This window comes from Zeus faber, assembly GCF_960531495.2.
Source record: "Zeus faber genome assembly, chromosome: 1".
NCBI classification, from domain to species: Eukaryota; Metazoa; Chordata; class Actinopteri; order Zeiformes; family Zeidae; genus Zeus; species Zeus faber.
The window spans coordinates 10,809,548-10,831,432 of record NC_137193.1 but is presented as its reverse complement, the minus strand read 5'-3'; the positions used below and the strand labels follow the sequence as shown (position 1 = coordinate 10,831,432).

The window sequence follows — 21,885 nt, the reverse complement described above, 5'->3', positions numbered from 1 at the left end:
GGTGAACGGTTTTAACGTGCTGGTTCTCTGCCAAACTGGCGCGGGAGTCCAGCTGCAGAAATCGGAAGCATCAAATGGAACTAATTGCCGGGGATTGATGTCGGGTTACGCGCATTCTGCTGCCAACAATAGATGCTCTTTTGGCTCGCCGCGTGTGTGTGTGTGTGTGTGTGTGTGTGTGTGTGTGTGTGTGTGTGTGTGTGTATGTGTATGTGTGTGCGCACGTGGCCGTGACCTGTCGTGTGTACGAAAGGTCAGAGTGATTTGTGAAGTTGGCAGTCGAAGCACAGCCGCGTCCCCACCCCTTCGGAGGGATCAGGGACGCTGTCATTTTGACAGAGGGAGGGACAGTGGCGGGAGGGGCAAGGGGTGAGGGGGAGAGAGTGACGAGGTGAGTTTTTTTTTTTTTTTTTTTTTTTTTTCGGCCGGGCTGCTTATCCTGAAAACGTTTTTCAGTCCCCTGGCGAAAAGCGATTTTTAAACGCCGCCTTTTCAATCCCACTTATTTTGGAAAATACTGATTTCAGAGGTCACGTACGAACATCCCTGCCTGGCGCGTAAAGTGTGTGTGGGGGGGGGGAGTTTTCTATTAAAAACAAAATGACAATACCTTTACTCTGAAGGTACTTACCTTATTTCGTTTGCTGGAAAAACTTAATTTATTTTGGGCTCCCTGGCACTGAAGAGACAAAATATTCAGTTATAAAAACTGTGTTTTCAACACCACAAAGTGTTTTCATGCTGTCAATTGTATTTGGTGACATTGTTAAAGTATTGATTTTCCACACCCAGCCCTAGTTCCTCGATAAGTAAAGCAAGTTGAATTACAGGAGGACCTAAAACTTCAATTTAAGATTTCCTCAACAGAGAATTGTTCCAAGTAACGTTAATGGTCACTTTGCTGATCGTTTTTATGTTGTGGGTGATATGTCCCCATCACGTTTAAAAGTAATAATACTAATAATACTAATGCAAATGATGAGTAAAAAAAATAAACATAATTTAAAAGAGTTGTTGGCCTCCTCCACACACACATATGGAATTTTCTGAAAACAGTTTTTTCTCCGTCCGCACGAGAACGCGAAAACGGTTTAAAACGCCGACATAAGCGCGCCAGGCCAGTAGGGGGCCGTAGCACTGTATGTACTAAAACTGGACGTCAGACACAACGTAAGAGCATGAGGAGCATGCAGCGTATTGAGCGCCTTCACGATGTTCGTACACAGAACGGATGCCGCTCCTAAAGCCGGAGAGACTCGGAAACTTTCAACGCCGACACGGAGAACAACATAACGGGCGTCGGCCGCGGCCCGTCGGCCCCCGACGGCGGTGGAGGTCCTGACCTCATTGTCGTCAGGAAGCTCCATTTCACCGCCATCGTGTTCCGAAAGCTTTGTTTCCAGCTCATAAAACGGACAGGAGGCAAAAGCGCGGAGAAAATACTACGTTTTCAGAAATATCCAGATACGTGTGGACAAGGCCTTTTATTTCATCAAAATGACAAATAAAGCACACAGAACAGGGATGCACCGGTTTATCGCCCGCACATTGGTATCAGCTGATATTCGTGTTCTTGCAGTGGCGTAGGCAGAAATTGTATTTTTGGGTGGGCGAGTACAATATATGGTGGGCCATGGTTTCCCAGAAAAAAGGACTTAGAAGTAGAAAAAAATATCAAACATAGACAAATTGGAAAAAAAAAACGGCCACAATTTTACTTTGCAACATTCTGCAATTCAAAGGCAATAACAGCAAAATACTGCTCAACCAACAGAGCTCAGTCTATAAAGGCTGTAACCGTATCCAGTGGGGACTGGGGGTTCAGTGCGAACTGGGGGTTCAGTGCGGACTGGTCGTTCAGTGGGGTCTAGGGGTTCAGTAGGGACTGGGGGTTCAGGAGGTGGGGGCTCAGGGGGGTTTGTCCTACTAACATTGTCCTCTGGGCAGGTTCTGATCAAATGACTCTTTTTTCCACACCCGAAGCATTGTCATTGTGTCCGATGGGGGCATAATCTGATTCTGTATTTCAATGTTATTTTCCATTCCGTTGCTTTGTTTTTTTTTTTAAATCATAAAGTCTTCTTAACGAATAAATGTGTGTTAAGCTGAGGAGCTTTGCAACCTAAGGAAATCAATTTAATGTGGGAAACCATCAGCCCAAACGTGGCCAGCTCCTTTCCTCACATTTAGTGATGAATGGGGGCCCATCGGAAATGATCATTCTTTTGGCAGGCTTTGCCAGAGGTAGAACGGGGACTGAAGTGTCACGGGGGACGACTCCGCTTTCCAACAAACTGTTAACTTTATCCACACTTACCAGAAAAATCACCTCCGCGGCTCATTGTGGACGTAGATTTGGCAGAGGAGTAGCCCACCTTCTCCCCCGCTGACAAACCACACTCCTCCTTGCAGCAGCTGATCGCCGAGGCGGGCTCCACCCCCGCGGCACTAGCTGCCGCCACGTTCCGTAGAGGCAGAGACTTCCCACAACTTGTTTCAGCGGTTACGTTTTAATCAGAAGACAAATCAAACACACACCACAGGTCAACAATGAATCAAGTTTATATTTATTTATTTTCTTACATATATTTCTCCGATGGTACCGATGGGGCGCCTGCGCTCCGACGGCGCCAACCCAGGTGGGATCAGCGTGCCAGAACAGTGTGTTTTTATCTTTGATGTAGGTTATTTAATTTTTGCCTGTTTCCTTATGGAACGAAACACTCATGGAATGAAGCACCGTGCGCAATGGGCACCTGAACCGGGACACAGAAGGGCCGTCCGAAGGCGCCCTGGAGCCACCAGGGTTTCAACGGGCGGCCACAGCCCCAACCCTCTCCCGACTGGCAGCAGCAGCACCCGGGGGGTCCGGCGGAGGACCGGCGGAGAAGCAGGCGCAGCAACCACCACTGGTAACCACTTGCAGCCAGCTTCTCTGCCCAGCAGCCCCCGCCGGGCGGCAGCCAGACCACCAGGCCACCCCTCCAAGCAGCCCCCGCAAAACAGCCAAGCCGGGCCACGCCTCCGCCAGCCAACAGAGCAGCTCGAGGTCCCACGCTCCGGAAGAGAGAAGGGGAGTCTGCATCGTCGCCCTGGGGCAAGGATGCACTCTGCCCCCCTGCACCCTGCCCTCAGTTTGGTGTCGGGGTATGTGGTGTGGGGATGGAGTGGTGAGCCGCCACACCTGACCTGGATCGAGGTAATTAGGGACCGGAGTCAGGGTGGCTGCATACCTGTTGCTCATTGGTTGGTCTAACGAACAACAGGTTACCCCATCCCCACACTCACTCAGGAGAGGAGCCCTGTCATGACATGTTCCATCTGCTCCTGGGCTAATTCCAGCTAGCCCACAGTAAACTGGTGTTTACAACCCTGCCCTGTCTCTCTGCCGGAGGGCCCTGAGAACCCCACTTGAGAGGCTTGTGGTAGGAGACACTGCCACATACTGTATGCATTTTCAAATATTTTAATACATTCATGATTGAAATATTATTTCAGAAAAACACATTCAACATTATCTCAATTGAAGGAGTACAACACTATCCAAATGTTAGCATTAAAAGCAGTACTTGTGTAATTTGTGCAAAAGTCTGGAAATGCTTCTTGAAAGACTTTCAAGCCTAAGAAATCTGAAGAGTTCTGAGAAATGTTTCTCAGAACTTCCGTTTTCTACAACCTTAATCTTTAATTAGTCTTGGCTTCCAAAATATTTGCTTGATTCCCACAACGTCTCTCTCTGACGTCCTGTTTGGAAGCTACACTTTCAAATTAGTGAAAAGCGTGGAAAAAAAACAGCAAAAAAAATCAGTGGGGGAAAAAAAAAACCGAATGTCAAATTTCAGAACGTGATCCAAAAGTTAATGCGGTGGGTCACATTTAAGACATTTAAGTGTGATATTCCGGAGAAAACGGCTCCGCTGGCTCTGTAAACTCTGGCAGCCGCGGCAAACTAGTGTTGGGATGATTCACGATTGATCGGATTTATTTAAACTCTGGCTGTGTTGTGGGAACGAAGGGAACAGAGTCTCGCTGGGTGACTTCTTTTTCGCCCAGTTTTACAGACAGGTATGTCGTGCCATTTGCAGATGTTTCCTCCTCCATTCAGCCATGGTGAAAAGGAGCGAACGCGCGGCCACGTCGGGTTCACAAAGCGAAGGCACACATGCACCGGTCTGTAGTGCAAAGCTTCAGATTGTGTTGCTTTGATAAACCTTTTTTCTTTTTAAAGGTTACTTTACTATTATTTATGTGTGAAAATGTATGTGTTTTATACCTGTTCTGCACAAAAATAACCAACTATAGTACTTTGTTTGTCAATTTTTTTTTTTTATTGTGAAACTTTTTTTTTAAAATATTATAAAGAATGAATAAATAAATAATGGGAGGGGAAAAAAATATTCTTGACGCGGGCTCTGAAACAAACTGCGCCAGGACATCCAGTTCCCTTCAAAGAGCTTCAAATTCCCATCACTACAGCAAGGTTATATTAAAAGTTGTTTCATGCATTTGTACGATTGAATTTGTGCTCATTCAAAGATAGTGTGATGAAGCGCTGACAGACTTATTTATTTATTGATTATTTTGTTTATTTTTTCTCAGAGTGAGGATTTCTTTGTTCCCCTGGCACAAAAGGGGGAATAAATAACGACAAAAACAAAAAACAAACATTGTCATCTTAAATACGGCTATCGGGCCAGAATATAACAATCGGCGCATCCCTAATGCGGAAGGAATAATGGAGAACAGAATGGGACGTGGAAAAGCAGTGGGCGTGGGGGAGGTTTCAGGGGGTTGGGGCGGGGGTGGGGGAAGCAGGAGGTGGAATAACGTGCCGTCCCCGTCGCTTTGTTCCCGGCGCCTTGCGTGCAATGAAACGGACACGGCGGCCCAAGGTGGGCGGCGTGGGCCTCTTCCTCATTTACCTCCCACCCGCTCGATGCTCGCCATCGACTCCGACTGTGTGTGTGTGTGTGTGTGTGTGTGTGTGTGTGTGTGTGTGTGTGTGTGTGTGTGTGTGTGTGTGTGTCCCTCCCCCATGCTGCAGGGGTTGAGCAGGTGTTTGGGCCACGTTGGAGGAGGAGGGGCGCGGTGCAGCTGCGTGTGATGGATGAAGGCGTTGCGGCGAGACTGCGGCTCTGGACGCAGTTTATCGAGCTTTATTGATTGAGTTAAAATGTCTCTTTTAGTGGCACGTGGAGAGAGAGAGAGAGGAAAAGGTCTGGAGGAGCGGTCTTCTGTTCAACCTCTGGGTAGATTGAGTTAAGTTAGTCACCCCAAGATGCAATATCTTGAATGAGGACGGCGACTTTGGGTTAAAGTCGAGGCAGCTGAAACACCAATATTTTTCTACCGTAATTGGTAATTTTACCCTTCAGGTATTTTGTTCAGTTTCTTCACATTGTAAAAAAAAAACAAAACCCCCAAAAAAACAGCTGATACAAAAAGGTATAAATTGATATGCATTTTAGTGTCCCTAGTTTATTTGACTCATTCTCATGATGATCGTCAGGTACACAAAGCGGCGTTCGGCCGATCGGATCAAACCAACACACGGGGAAGCCACGCCCACATCGATAAGCCACGCCCACTCCCCGAGTCGAGGTACTTGACATGAACGCTTCCGATCCTCGCCTCTAGCTGGCGCTGGTGAGCGAGTCGGCACCTACCACTCGAAGGTCGGCTCATGAACGTCGACTACGGCGAGGCCGCAGCCTCTCAGTTCTGGCGGCGGTCGAGAGTCTTGATGGTTAAAAATATGGAAAGCTTGATATTAACGTCGCCGAATGTTGTGTAAAGCCATGTTCAAGGGATTAAGACTACTTTCAGGCAAGTGCTCTGTTTCGCATTTGCCGAGCCTGGCTACCGTAAATCCTGCACATACCTGCGCGGAGCCCGAGCGGCCGAGACAGATGCCTGATATTTAGCGCTGAAGGACCAGGGCTTTAGCGCGCTCCTCTCCAAAGTCGCGTGCGCTTCTGCCTGGGAACAATGTGTGATCTTCAGGGGCTCGTCTCTAAAGGTTCTTCAAAGGTCGCGGGAGGGAAATAGTGGAAAAATTAGAACAAGGCCGTGCATCCCTACAGCCGCCCACCACCACCACCACCACCACCACCACCACAACGCAGACATTAGAGAAGCAAAACTCCCCCAATCTGGCCCTGGCTCGATGTCGCCTCGAACAATTTCCTTGTCTGTGCTGATTTTTGATGCTAGTGGATTAGAGGAGAGCGTCTCTGGCTGCGTTCTCTGTCGCAAGGTGTCTAAAGATGATAAGCATCACTGTGGGTGTGGGTGTGGGTGGGTGGGTGGGTGTGTTTCGATGCCAGGGTTTTTGTTTTTTTTTGTTTGTTTTGTGTTTCCGGCAGAGACTTCTGCTGGGCGTCTTTTGCGCCAGATAAACGTGGACGGCAAGAATGTTTGATTTGACACAGGAGAATGCTCTGAGAACGGCGCTGATGAATTGAACCGACACCGTTGAATCCGCATTTATTGGCCCGAGAGAGGAATTCGTCATTGTTCTCGGCGACCGTCGATTTTCCCACAGACACAAACGGCGCGGCAGCATATTTGAAGTAAAGCAAGAAGATGCGCTTTCCATGTTATTATACATTCCATTTAACTGGGTTATGCCACTTTACTCAGCAACACATCTTTCGATTACATAACAAAATAAATTATAAAATCACACAGACAGGCTTCCAGACTCAAAGCTTTCTTGCACTCAAGGTGAGAGATTATGTATTCGACACCAGCCAAAGGCTGTTCATTTCAGCTCCGGCTCAAACTTGGCGCTGGTAATTAGGGACAGAGGGAAGCCACTGGGCATGTCTGGGCGGTGTCGGCGGCGGCGGTTAAAGATTATTCCTGCGCGTATTCGTGGGAACCGCTAGGACGCGGGTGCAGGGGCGGGGTAGGTAGGCTCCCGGCGGCGTGGCCGGGCGGCCCGATTCAACGAAAACGCCGGTGAAAGAGGGCGCCCGCTCGACGGAGCGCTCGCGAAATACTCATGTCGGCACTTGGCACGGCCGTGGCGGCAGCTTGGTCGCCAAGTAAGCCATTTGGAGCCGAATTTATGGAGATTTATGACTGCGCCGCCGGAGCCACTCTCCTCAAGACATTGTGTCAAGTTGTTTGGCTGAACTGGGCTTTTGTGTGGCGTCCCCTAATTACCAGTGCAAGGGAGGGATTTAACATCAGATTCTGTGTGTTATTGTACGCCCTCGCGACCGACCACATTGGCAGGTTGTCAGCCACCTGGCCATTAGTTGGGAATTCAGAATGAGCCCTATTTAGCTTAATGACATGGTTAGTGTCCACAAATTGGTATGATCCGGTTGACAAGTCAAATCTACTGAAGCCAAGGGGACAGAAGCTGATTATTGGGGGGTGGGGGTGGGGAAACATCAGCACCAATGCCCCAACCTCTTTATACTGCTTCTGAAACAATATATTTTGTTTTTTTTATACTGAAGGTACTGAAATAAAGGTCATAAAATGTCTGCCCAGCTTAAAAAGAAATACAATAAAAATCCCTATTGTCCAAACGAAAATGACACAATGCGGCCTCTGTTGCTGTTACGGCTACGGACCTTTGGCCATATTTGGCGAAGAGATAAGCGAAGGAGGTAGCGACGCCTCTTCAAGGCGTGGGAGTTTGATGGAGAGCCCCCGGAGGAGAGCGGTGTAGACGGTCAGTTCCACCGGCCGAGGTGGGATGCGGCATCAGTCGGCGTCACGGAAAGGCAACCTCTGGGGCTCGGACATCGGCCCCGCCTGCAGCGTTCGCCGCGACCGTACCCGCGCCGTCTGCTGAGCCGCGGCTCGCCCCTGGGATCAAACTTCAGGCCCCGGGCTAAATCACGAGGACTGAGGACGTGGCCGCGTCTGAATGTTTTGACGAGGCGACTGAGATTAAAAAGGCGGCCCCTACCCCCCCCCCCCCCCCATTTTCTTCGGAGCACGCCGGGACGGCTGCTCATGTCTCTCTCTCTCTCTCTCTCTCTCTCTGGAGCACGCATGGGAACACACTGCTTCGCACGCCCCCCCCAACCGCCATCTCGGGCCCTCGCCACTAATCTCTGCCCCTCGCTTCCCCCAGAGCCTTGTCCCTTCATCTTTGCCGCGCTGTGTCAGCGCTCGCCTCATTAGGTCCGGCTGATGCGAGCCGCGGAGTGCATGGCCGGCCTGAGACGGCGTAATGCCTCGTAATGTGCTTTTCGTGTCGGCTGGTCCCCCTCCGCCGTGTCCGACGTGACGACGCGTGTTTGGGGAGCGCGGGAGCCGCGTGTGGGGGCGTCAGACAGATTTGCACGGCCGTGCCGGGGGCCCGTCCTTTCGACTCCCGTCGCAAACCGCTGCTCGCCTTTGCAGCCCTGCCCGGCCCCCTCGTTATTGCCTTGTCCCTCTGGCCTTGTGCCTGCTGCGCAGCGTAAAAGTTTGATTCCTTCCCATCGCGTCGCTCCCGGGCATCTCCCCGCGTTCCTGTGTCCCCCGGACGATCCCGCGGAGCCGGAACGACCGCTGTCAGACGCCGCGTGGGCATCCCAGCGACGAGCCTCTTCATATTAACACACTCGTTCCCGAGCACCCACAAAGACACCTTTCTGGATGGGGGTCGTTGGACAACGTCTGTGGGATGACTGTCGGTGCCTCCGTAAGATTATTTACGCGCAGGAAATATCTGAGAAACGGTCCCTAATGTGGATGTTATGACCAAACAGCCAGAGGCAACGGTGAGAACGGTCAGAGAAATAAAATACTTTACTGTGACACAGCCTGAAAGACGTTTCACCAGATTGCGATACTACACCAAGTAGGACTCAGGATGAGGGTCTCGTGTCGCAGTATTGATGTTATATTGATCTACATATTGGGGCCCGGTCCCTCTTCGGGGTAGGGTTCGCTCACTCTTGCTGGTTGGGCCGCAGCTTAATTTCCTGGACTGCACTCAGGCTTGACTGAAGTCCCGGCGGCTCTAGATGGTGTCCTGATTGTAAATGGGGATTAGAGTCGCTGGAGCAGCAGGGGGTCGCGTCCGTCTGATTGGAGGTTCTAGAGAGGGAGGCAGCATCGCAGCACGCTCGCTGGCCTCGAGTGCGCTCCCTGGCCTCGTTGGCACTCTGGCACGGGCCAGGGGAGGATTTGGACTTGCTGTGTTGGACGTTCACGCTGTTTGTGTTCGTGTGTAAATAAAAACAAGGGTTTATCCCCCCACCCCAAGATTCGGGGACATTTAAGGATTTTCCAATTCCATCCGATTTTATCCTGGTTTTTTTGGGTTTTTTTTTTTCTGGTGTCCCAGATCTCGTCGCCCTGTTTAAACTGTGTAAACAAGCTTGTTTACGTTCTCGCTCACTTATAGTGAAACACTAACTGCCTTTTGGATTTGAAGATTTGCAACAGGAAATCGCGATTTTTGGGATGACTTTAATCAATGCTGATTCAACCAATTCCCACAATATTTGCGAGAACTTGAATTTGATGCGAACTTTTTCCACGTTCAATGGCCAAATCATCAGACCACTTTAACATGTTGCCCTGAGAAGAGAACGCCCATATGGTACTGATTTTATTGGCGCTTTGCCGTACACTGATTATAAACTTTATTTGTCGTATTATTAGGAACCAAAGCAAAAATAAAATATTGCTTGTTTATGTTTTTTTGTAACTTTGAGCTAAAAAAAAAATATATATATTTTTTTTAAGTTTTGCCAAATTTTGCCAATTAACGCAGTACATCTGGAGGAAAAGAAAAAACGCAAACAAAAAAAAGAATCACAAATTGCGTCACGACTTTTAAACGCCGCTGCAAAAACCTGCCATTTTCAGTCGCAACCATCGCATCAAAAAGCCTGAAATCCCGGCGGGCACGTGAACGCACCGATTCGATTTCATGGTCAGAAATCCAACTTAACATCCTGCGATACAACCCCCCCCCCAACAGCAGTCTTGTCCTTGTCTCCTTGCGGCGACCCCCTCCCCCCTCCTCTGCCCGGTGCTGGTAATGGCCGCCGTGTTGGAAGTGTGTCCTGCAGGGCCTCGTAAACCATTACTGTACGCCGCGCCCAGAAAACCCTATCCGTCTTCCTGAGAGCCGCTTGACCTTTCAAACTCATTAACCACTGCCGGGGTGCGAGCACGGCGGCACGTGTGCGCCGACACCGCACACACACGCACACACACACGCATACACACACACACTTGTTTATGCACACGTATCTAAGTGCTTAGAACCTCGTGCGCGTGCACGAGGGCGTCGTAAGCCTAGGGATGCGTGTCCAACTGCCACTGTCCCCCTGGACCACCTTTTCTCATCCCGGTGAGCATGGTAACATCATTCTCTCCCTCCCCCTCCCCCCCCCCCCTCTCTCTCTCCCTCTCTCCCTCCCCCTCTCTCTGTCATATCTCTCCTCTCCTCTCTCCTTTTCTTCCACACAGTGTGGATTTGCCGCTGACCTGGAAAATTGCCCGACCTTTTAATGCGTAGCTTCCCGGCTGATGAATAAATACATAAATCGCGCGGCTCTGCCTCAATCACCTCCATGACACCACCAACTCCCCCCCCCAACCCCCCAGCCCCAAAACCCCCCGCCTCCTCCACCCCGCCCCGTCCCCGCTGCCGCACGCCATGATATCGCCACAGCCCTCTAACCTGCGCACACACACACACACACACACACACACACACACACACACACACTCTCTCTCGCACCCGGGGAGTGAAGGCGGTGTCTTGAAGCGATCGCCCTCCCGTCGAGAAGAGTGTCCGTAATAAAAGGGTGTTGGTGTCTGCCAGTGCACGGGGCTCGTTGTGGGGGGGATTGGGGAGGTGGCCGGAGGATGATGGAGCTGGTAACGCAGGTTACCCTGTCGGCAGGTGGTCTGCTCGCCCGAGTTTATCACCAGATTCACGTGCGGGGGGGGTCTGCTTCTGGGTGGGGAAGAGAGCACATGTGCAACGATAGTGTGTTGAGGGCCAAGCGGCGGAATTGGGGTCACGCACGCACGCACGCACGCACGCACGCACGCACACAGACACACACACACACACACACACACACACACACACACACACACACACGTGCGCTGAATGATAAAGATGGGTAGGACAGGAGAGGACAGAGGAATACACCGCAGTAGAGAAAGTCATTGGCACTAAAGTGTGTGTGTGTGTGTGTGTGTGTGTGTGTGTGGGGCTGTGGGGCTGTGTCCCTACCGAACCATACCCACTTGTGTCCTTCCATAAGGAGACGTTAAATAAGGGGGATATCGCCCCTGGCAGTCATTTTGGCCTATAGGAAGAGCCAGCCCTGTTAAGTTTTCCAGTTTTTTTACACCTTTTAAATTTTTTTTTTTTTTTATGTTTTTATTTTTCTTCAATATAAAGATACCCACATCGTGGCCCCAAAACTGTGACACATACTGAAGAGTGTGTGTGTGTGTGTGTGTGTGTGTGTGTGTGTGTGTGTGTGTGTGTGTGTGTGTGTGTGTGTGTGTGTGTGTGTGTGTGTGTGTGTGCAGCCTCCTCTGTGACCCGATTGATAATTTGTGCATCTCCATCAATCCCATCTCCTGTAATACTGGAGGCGTGCTGACTGTGATTATTGGTAATTGTTGTTTTTTGTGATACTGGTTTCCTTGTGAATAAAGCCCTTTGTAGGTGATTGGTTGAGTGTGTTTGTACACCTTTGAGGTTCTGTATAGGTCTTTGACATCCAGGGTCTTGATTGCAATCAGAGTAGCACTACTAAGTGTTTCACGTGCTGTTTGATACCTTTGACCGTGTGTGTGTGTGTGTGTGTGTGTGTGTGTGTGTGTGTGTGTGTTCCCGGTTGCCAGTCGGCACGTTATTCAGCCGGCTGGCCAAGAATATGAGCACCCAGTCAGGAGTCAGTCAACACAGGAAGTTGGCCACCGAGCCGGTCGTGGCATTACGAGGCCAGCGTTCCGCCCCTCCACTCTTCATGTGGCTCATTCTCTGCCGAGCCAAATTTATTCAAGCTCTTTGCCCACGCACCGCGATGGCCTGTGTCTCGGCAAAGTACGCAAGAGCTGAAAATGGAGTGGGTGGGAGGCGGGGTGATAAAGAAAATAATTCCTGCCCTGGTTGAATTAGATTTTCCCTCATGCAATCAGAGGTGTTAGATTTGGGGTGACGCAGCGTATGCTTGTTCCGCTGCGAACCCGTCCCAGTCTCAAACCCATTCACTTTCCCACCTCACAAAAGCAAAAAGGAATAAACGTTTTGGTTCCAGAAAATGAGGGGCAGATGATTACACAGCCTGTGCTTTTCTCAACCAATTCCCAATGCACGTGAGCCAACTGGACTGAGTTAGAAGATTAGTTAGAGTGGATATCGATTGGCGGTCAGACCGTCCAATAGGTTTTCTGTTTCAGACGTTTTTGAGACAAAATGGAGACAATGAGATAAAGAGAACCAATTGAGTGTTGCAATGTTTTTGTTAAATTATTCTTATTCAGAATTTCACCGAGAGAGGATGGACGTGCACCCAATTTGCGAAGACCTTGCACACAGAATTTGGAACTTGTGGTTGGCCAATTAATTGGTCGCCGATATCTGACACTTTGAGATAATCGGCATCCACCGATGCCCACGCTCACGAGGCCGATGAGCAAAAGAAAGTCTGCAGGCTCGTGTTGTCTATATTAATAATTTTTATATAATTTTTATATACCTAGCGATGCTGAATATTAAACGGTTTCAATACAAATTTTCCGCACTGTCGATATAGCGGTAGCAGCTATAGCAGCTGCCCCTTCTGGCTCTCTTTTCTCCAACAGCGAGTTGACACACCGCTGCGGTGGCCACATAGCCAGACCTACTCTCACTCAGTCACAGGCCCTTTCTCAATCTGCGTTCTTGTCTGTACTTGTGTTCTTGTCTGTACTTCTGTTCTTGTGGACTTGTGACACGTCATCAGTTGCAGCCCAAGTACTGTTCCAATTCAAAGTACGCATCAAGCCAAGCCAAGTCCAGTCCAAATGCCCGGATGTGGACTTGCTCCGCCCATTTTATTGAGGATGCATCGGGGACAGTATCGCAGAATGCATTTCGCGGAATGACCTGCGTTCTCCCGTCCCCGGGAGTCTGTACTCCCGAGTCGAACTTGCCAAGTCTGAACTACCAAGTCCAGATTTCGCGTACTTGGTATTGAGAAATGGCAACAGTGCGGACTGAGCACAGTAGAGAGATGATGTCATCAAGTGGCGACTCTTAAAGGGGCTTTTCTAACTATAACATTTTTTTTGTTTGTTCTTTTTTTAATTAAATATAATTTTTGAACACAAATTAATATTATTTCACATTTATCAGGATATTTTGACATTTCTAATAAATAAAATAAAATAATAAATGTACTATGAACTATACGCTGGTTTACATGCACATCCTCAATTCAGCTGCAGTTAATACAACAACAGCCCTTTATGTGAGTACACACACACAATCAGGCAGAAATAATAATCGAAAAGCCACTGATTGTAAAAGACAGCGTGTAACGTCAGTGTCGCATAAAGACGGAGAAAAGTTGAAAAGAAAATAGAAAATGTTCCTGCACAAATTTAAATAAAATTAAAGCAAATGATATCCGTGTGCACAAAACTTTCACACACACACACACACACACACACACACAAAACATTTCTAAAGCTACAAAACTTTATTTCACATTCACAAACCATTTCACAAGCTGAACATATAAATGAGCATTATCTGTGTCAAGTGGAATGTGGAAAAACAATGAATTTTAATGTTTTAAATTATAAAACCCTAACGAGGCTCCCGTGGTGTTGAGTTTGACGTTAACCCTTCCCTGACCACAGCCACGCCTGTGTAGGCTTCGGTGCGGTATCTGTTGTGGCACAACTGAGCTGTGTTGACAAAATCAATCGTCATAACTTTTGTTGTGAGTGTCTCGATATCGATATTTTGACTGTATTTTAGGAATGACTATTTGTGCTTTTATAAGAAATAGGCGAAAAAACTACGTAATGTTACGATATTCTAATGAAGCAGGGAAAGGCGTCCATGAGAACAGCTATAAGAGTGTAGAAAGTTCTGAAAGCTGAAGAAAACATCATAATACAAGTCGACATCCCAGACGATATCTAGTATCGTATCACAATCCATATTATCCTAATCACTATCCGTGTTATATGGATATATCCTCTAGCCGTAAGATTGCTAATATCAGGTTGTATTATGATACTGTGTGTTGAATTATGACTCCTAGAGCTATTATGAAGATATTAAATATGATTTGCATATCTATTACATACATATTACATATACCACATTACAAATGTATTACATATATGACATTTCATATCTATTGCATATATTACATTACATATCTATAATATATATATATATATTACATGACATATGTAGTACATTGCATATGTCTTAAATATATACGTATGTATGTATACTGAAATAAATATTACAAATATATTGCATATATATTACATTACATATGTCATTACATTATTACTTTACATATGTCTTAAATATACGTATGTTTGTATGCTGAAATAAATATTAAAAATAAATTGCATATATATTACATATGTATTGCATAATGATGTATTGAAGAGGATGCCCATACTACCTTCACAAAGACTGGATTAATGATGTCATTCAGGTAGTGTGGGCTTGTCACTGTACCATTCACAAAGTGTAGGGCAGTTCTGTATTGACTAGACACACCTGCCCACACTGTAACACCACCAGCACCAAAGGCTCGTCTGGTGACAACGGTGGCTGATGCACAGCGCTCTCCTTGACGTCTCCAACATCGTTGGCGGCCATCATTTCTGCTCAACGTGAATCGACTTTCATCAGAGAACAGCACTGAGGCCACTGGTCCCTCGTCCAGCGTAAATGCTCCCTGGCCCATGCAAGACGATGATGCCTGTGTCTGGTGGTGTGGTCAGGTACCCTTGCAGGTCGTCTAGCACGCAGACCACGCTGATGTAAACGGTTTTGAATGGTCTGACGTGACACTTGGTGCCTCTCACCTCCCTTAAATGTGCCTGGAGTTGAGTGACATCGTCATCTGGTTCCGCAGGGCACTGTTCACAATGAAGCGCTCATCAGTGTGGGATGTGGCCAAAGGACGTCCACTTCTATGCCTTTCTGTGACTCTTCCAGTCTCTGTATCTCGGTTGCAACCTGCTGATGACACTCTGTGACACTCTAAGCTCAGTGGCCACTTCCCTCTGAGAACATCCTGTTTGAGGCCTTGCAATGGCGAGGTACTGTTGATCAGTTGTTAGGTGTCGTCTTGGTCTCATGATGTCAAAATGTGAACAGCATGATGAAGAGTTGGACGTGTGCATTCAAAAGTTTAGAGAAGGTCAAATTAAGTTCACCTGTAAAGGTTATAGTGCATTTTAGGTTCATCCTGAAATTTCACCCGAAAGCCGAATATCCATAACTGTGTGTGTGTGTGTGTGTGTGTGTGTGTGTGTGTGTGTGTGTGTGTGTGTGTGTGTGTGTGTGTGTGTGTGTGTGTGTGTGTGTGTGTGTGTGTGTGTGTGTGTGTGTGTGTGTGTGTGTGTGTGTGTGTGTGTTTTATGATTGTTCATTGGAGAACTGCAGCATTCAGGAGTGACTTTCGTGTGTGTGTGATGTAACTGGTCAGTTGGTCTGCTGGCATGGAGGTGAGGTGACTCCCTGGGGCAGATGGGAACTGGACACTTTCACACACACACACACACACACACACACACACACTCACTCCCCACTCACTCTCTCGCTCTCTCTCACTTCCCTAGCTCATCCTCCATGACTTTCCGTTTGTTTGAATATTTTCCTCCTCTATCTCGGTCTCACTCCATCACTCTCTCCACCTCCAACTCCTACGCACAATTGAAGCTGGCAGTGTTTTAGCCCGAGTTAGTGTGTGTGTGTGTGTGTGTGTGTGTGTGTGTGTGTGTGTGTGTGTGTGTGTGTGTGTGTGTGTGTGTGTGTGTGTGTGTGTGTGTGTGTGTGTGTGTGTGTGTGTGTGTGTGTGTGTGTGTAATTGGCTTTTCTTGAAGGTCATTTGAAGGAGCCTGCCATTAAATGCCATTTAAAGCGTTCAATAGACACCGTATTCAATACCGGGGATAGAGTGGATTAACATAGGACTATAAATCGTTATCAGCAGTAAAAGCTCCCGAATTGTTTGCCACGATGGAGAATGTGAAGAGGACACAATGCGACGCTGGAGGTTACTCCATCAGCTTGTAGTTGGGTTTGATTTAGTGCCGCAGTATCGCATTTCAGTCCATATGTGAGTCTGCTTTTTGGGCGCGAGGCTCAGCCATATGATTGAATAATGGAGGTTTTTACACCGTAACACGATTTAAAGTGGTAATCCATAAAATTGTCAGTTTGGGTGGATTACACCACCACAATGCCATTCAAATCTGCAGGAAACGTGTTTCCAACACGGACCAGGTTTTTAAGACTGTGGTGGGGATAATTTTTTTTAAATCTGAGGTTTCTGTTGTTTTCAGTGAATTTCGAGTTTACTGACCGCGGAAAGCTCCGCTGGTTTATCTCATTCACAAACAGCCGCCTCTTCCCATCTTGGCGTCCTTGCCTGGAAAGGCGGACCCCGCCGGCAACAATGGAGACTGCACAGAGGAGCACACGCCGATGCAGACAACAGGCTGTTTCCTATCAAGTGGCAACTAATAAAGTATCAAATAAGGGATTTTTTTATTATCATTTTTTTTTTACCAAATTATCTCACGGATTACCACTTTAAAACTACAGGCATATGGGAGAACAAGAACTTGTCAAAGACACAATCGGAACAAATTTATCTCGACCTGCAGTATATCAGAAATGCTTTTAATTTACCTGAACATTCGCAGGGAGGAGCAAGTTCTGTCGCTCATCAAATATGGGATTTTTTCTTAACGAAATAATCTCACGGATTGCCACTTTAAAACTTGTCCTGCTTTAGCCTGCTGCTTGCCAAATGTGTTGGAGCAGTCTGACTCGGGCCCTCGCTTTCTGTGACAGTACAGTTAAAACCCTTTTTCTGTTTTGAACTGCGGACTCCCAACGTCTTCTCTCGGTTGTTCCACGTTTTCCTTTCCGTCTCATTTCGGGGATCCGGCCCGGACCTCCGCTATCGTCCGTCGCCACGACTCATGAAAAGCAGCTGAACCCGATCGAGGAGTGGAGTCCAAGGCTGATCTGAAACATTTAAATGATGCGCGTGGGACAACATCACAGTAATGTGCATCTGTTTGTCAGGTGCAGAAACGCTTAATGCAATGTATTTGAAAGTTTATGGTTTAACCTTTCTCAGCTTATTCTATTGTTTGCTTTGATGTCGATATCCTTCACCTGGATGATGGTTATTTAATAGAAAACGCTCAAATACATTGAATATCTTGCCTCCACATTATCTGTTCTCCAAATTTTCAGTTTTCCGTTATGGCTCCGCTCTGCCTCTTGGATCCCTCCATCTTTTTTTTTATTTTTTTATATTTTTTTCTTCCTCCTGGATCTGTTCTTCCCCTCCGCCACGACCTCAGAGAGCGATGGCGAATTTATCTCTCTCTGTGTGTGTGTGTGTGTGTGTGTGTGTGTGTGTGTGTGTGTGTGTGTGTGTGTGTGTGTGTGTGTGTGTGTGTGTGTGTGTGTGTGTGTGTGTGTGTGTGTGTGTGTGTGTGTGTGTGTGTGTGTGTGTGTGTGTGTGTCTCTCTCATCCTCTGTTTCTCTCACCAATGTTTTCGCTCTCTTGCAAAAGAGGTAGAGGCAGAAGGGAGCTGCGTCTCTCTCTCTCTCTCTCTCTCTCTCTCTCTCTCTCTCTCTCTCTCTCTCTCTCTCTCTCTCTCTCTCTCTCTCTCCCCCCTGCAGTCTCTCTCTCTTTCTCTCACTCCATCTCATGCTCCTTTATTCCTTCTGTGTGTTGCCTCTGTCGCTCGCCCCTCTGACCTCTCTTTCACATTCAGGACATTATCAGGCTGCCACACGCACAATCTCACGCGCGCACGCACGCACTCACAAAGGAAGTGTGTTGGACGCACTTGCATACTGTCTATATGATATGAGATTAATCAAATTTGTTAATTTACATGAGTCTGATTCACAGCTCATCTGCTCCCTTCATTCAGACACACACACACACACACACACACACACACACACACACACACACACACACACACAGCCGCGCTCGGAGCATGGTGAGATAAAAAAATGCTCGTTTGGAGCGGACCTTCCCTGGAGAACGGAGGCTGATGAAAAATTCAGCTCAGTTTGCCGGGCTGTGTCCTCAGCCGTATTAGAACGCTGTTTGCTCGAGTCACAACCCCAACGTCTATTCCTGTATCTCTTACTCTCCGCCCGCCTCCTCCACATCCCCCCCACTCTCTCCCTCTCTCTCTCTCTCTCGTTTTGCTTCTCCCTTTCTGACGACTTGTAGCTCTCGCTGAGAAGCTTTGTGAATCCACGGGAGCAGTTTAGCACCTTCTCCTATAAATAAATACAGTGCATGACTGATGGCCCCCGTGCCTTGAATTAGAAAATCCTGAAGAACTCCCGTGCCGGTGGAAACGCTTAACTCATCACCGGAGGGACGTCCAGGATTACGATCATCCAATTACAATTACAATCACTGGAGAAAGGAGGTTTGTTCAAGGACCCGCTCTGAGATCGCCCTGCCCCTCGTCCAGTCCAGTCGGTGGCCGCTGCTCTTTCCCGTCGTTTCCTTTTTGCGGGAAGTGTCGTTTTTTTTTTTGTTTTTTTTTGTCACCGTTTTCGTCCCAATCCGCCGAAGATCGGACACCGGTTTCATCCCCGTGTGTCCGGTAGCCAGATATGGATGGGCTGCATGCTAACTGTGTTAGCGCAGTGCAAGGCTGCGGATGGGATCGACTAGCCTAGCTAGAACACACCTTCTGGCATCCAAAAAAAAAAAAAATGGCTGTTACGTTTCAGTAGTTTAACTCAACCTTTGAGACGCTGGAATTGGTGCTGGCCTTAAACGTCTGAATCTGGGTAAGATGGACAAATAAACTCCTAAAAAAAACAAACTGGAGTATCCCTTTTAATCTGCACGGTAACAAGGCTACTTATGGGTTACTTACTTGTTTGGCCATAAAATAGGGGAAATATTCCCTTATATCTCTTCATCTGTGTGTTCAATAAGCAAACAGCTGATGATCCTCTCGGTGCCTCCGTCAACATCCCATCCCAAGGGCAATGGAATGAGATATGAGGTTATGAACGGCTTCGGACGGAAGCGGCTTGATTAACGACGTCATTTAAAGTCATGTCAAATAACGGCGTGGGCGATCATCCTTTTAATCTTTCATTCCTCGTTTTTTGTTTGTTTTTCTCCTCTGAAAATATGAATTTGGAAGATGCAGGGTTTTTTTTTTTTTTTTTTTTTTTTTTGGGGGGGGGTGTGGGGGGGGTTTATTATAAAAGGGAAACAAATGCAAAGTCAAGGTGGACGGAGTCAGCCCCGTATGTCGGCTTTTAGAACACAGTGTTGTTTGCAGCCTATTCCAAGGAGTTTTATTTTGGATGAAATTCGTGTTTGTGGTGGTTCGCTTTGAGGTGGTAGTTTATTCTTTTTTTTTTTTTTTGCTCATTATTCTGATGTCTTTTCTCAAGGTCTGTGGAAGAGGTAGCAGCGGACGAGGGGAGAGAGGGAGGTTGGAATATTGAATTGCTGAAGGATAATACTGGATCTAATCTGTTTACACAACCTCATCCCTCCCCCGCCTCCCCTCATTTCAAACTCCACAAACAAAAGACACACACACACACCTACAGTTTGTGAAAGACGTGGAGTTTTTTTTATTTTTTCCTTCTATCTCTCAGGTGGAATATGGGAAAAATGGAAGTGTTGCATTTGCATTTTAATTTTGCCCTCAATCAGAGAGAGAGAGAGAGAGAGAGAGAGAGAGAGAGAGAGAGAGAGAGAGAGAGAGAGAGAGAGAGAGAGAGAGAGAGAGAGAGAGAGAGAGAGAGAGAGAGAGAGAGAGAGAGAGAGAGAGAGAGAGAGAGAGAGAGAGAGAGAGAGAGAGAGAGAGAGAGAGAGATTGATTCCCTTCTCTATTGTTCCTTTCTTGGCTCCTTCCCAGCATGTGCAAAGTTTCCCTCGGCCCGTCGCCGGGGGAACACTGTATAGGTGCAGATTTCATTAGTGATGCCGTGCGGCAGAGGCGGCTTTGCAGCGCCCGCCGAGTCAGTGACCCGGCTCCCTCTCGCTCTCATCCCCTCTTTCCTTCTCTCTATCTCCCTCCATCTCTTTCTCTATCTCGCTCTCTCCTTTTCTACATAAGACACCGCTGCTCCCTCCCCTTCCGACCTGGTTCGGGCGCCGGCCGTCGTCTTTGGTGTCGAACAGTCAGTTTAAAAATCCACGGGGCTGAAAAAAGGGAATGAATGAAAAATGCAGTGAGTGATTCTAGGAGGATGTTGTTTTCGTGTCCCTGTTCACTCATATTTGTTTTTATAGGTCTTGCCTTGGTGGTCACCCCAATCGCAGTGTCTCTCCGTTTTGTCGATGTGTCCGGTAGATGTATTTGGCGTGGCATGGCTGCTTAGATTTGTCAACTCGTTGGGGAAGGTAACATCTGGTATGGGTTCTCGATATTTGGTGCAAAATATTGTAGTGTTTGTAGGTGTCGGGTGATGGATTGGCAATTGGGGAAATGGCGGAAGGGCCGCCCTGCTACAGTATGAGCCGCATGGCCCCTCGGCGCGTCAGAGGGGCCCATAACATGTTTACACGGAATTGGTTTGAGCGCTGAGAGGACGTCGCCTTTAAAGCGTATCCGTACCTTCAATCTGTGCACTCGCCTGTTTGTATACTGAACTATGCAAGTCACATATAGGCCTTATGCCCGTGGTTGGTAGTCAACTGACAACGATTTGAATCATGACTCACATTAAAACATTAAATCAATGAAATCATTCTGAAATGTGGTGCTGCACGAGGCGTCACCTCATTTGCGCGCTCACCGTTAACGTCACAACATGCAGAGGGGACGAGTGAATCGCCTCCGAATGCATGCTGGGTAATACACGCTGCGTCATCGACAGCTGCCAAGAATAATCCACACGTCGTCATCAATCACTTGCGTCAGCAGTTTGACTCCTCCTGTCAGCGTGGCGACCGCCGACGCTCGTCCTCCAAACTAAAAGGAACTAAAAACTGTCTGAGGAGGACGGGACGGGACAGGCCGAGCGGATCGACCGCGTCACCGGATGAAGATGAGCGGGTGAAGAAGTTGGAGGCGGGGAGCGTTGGGGATGAGCCGGGAGCGCAAGCGCAGCCGGGCTCCCATTGTAGTGTTGTTGTGTTTCCGGTGGGGGCCGGTGGGGGCCCTCACGTGAGAGGCATAGATTGTGGCGGGAGGGGGGGGATACGCAGGAGATATGACGCCCCCCCCCCTCAGCATTTACAACACGCGCATTTGTAGGACCCCCGAGACCCCGAATGTTCAACCGGAAGCCACACCGCTGCTGACATGCAAACCAGTCGTCTCACCTGGGCTTTTAAGACGAATGGGACCACCTCTGCAGTTTCCCTCGGGACGGCTGGCACTCGATACCGGCAGTTTAATCTGATAACATCGTTATCTCAAGCTTTTTATGTTTACATTTTTGGGCGGGGTTGATGTTGGGTTAAAAAAAAAAAAAGGGGCCCCTGTTGCAAATGCCAGGGCCGTGTTTTGATCCCAGTCCATCGCTGTGTTGGGTCCATCCAGTATTAAGTCGGACCAGTTTTCAAAGTTTGGTGTCGGACAAGATTTTTCCAGTTTGGTCCATCGTTGCCGTTTAAATCCAGTCACATGACGTGTATGAATGACTTGTGAAAGAATTTAGCCTGATGTGAATAT

The 21,885-nt window shown here is 47.9% G+C and overlaps 1 protein-coding gene across 1 annotated transcript in view; it reads left to right on the top strand.

Moving 5' to 3' along the window:
* Positions 1 to 2,605: 2,605 nt before the first annotated feature.
* The window catches only part of epha10 (EPH receptor A10), a gene marked incomplete at both ends in the record, with an annotated part of 179,505 nt that continues 160,225 nt past the window's right edge, over positions 2,606 to 21,885 (top strand). Inside the window, one exon of the mRNA XM_080004599.1 lies at positions 2,606 to 2,639. Within this exon, the coding sequence (XP_079860725.1) occupies positions 2,606 to 2,639 (34 nt within the window). The remainder of the gene's footprint in view (positions 2,640 to 21,885) is intronic.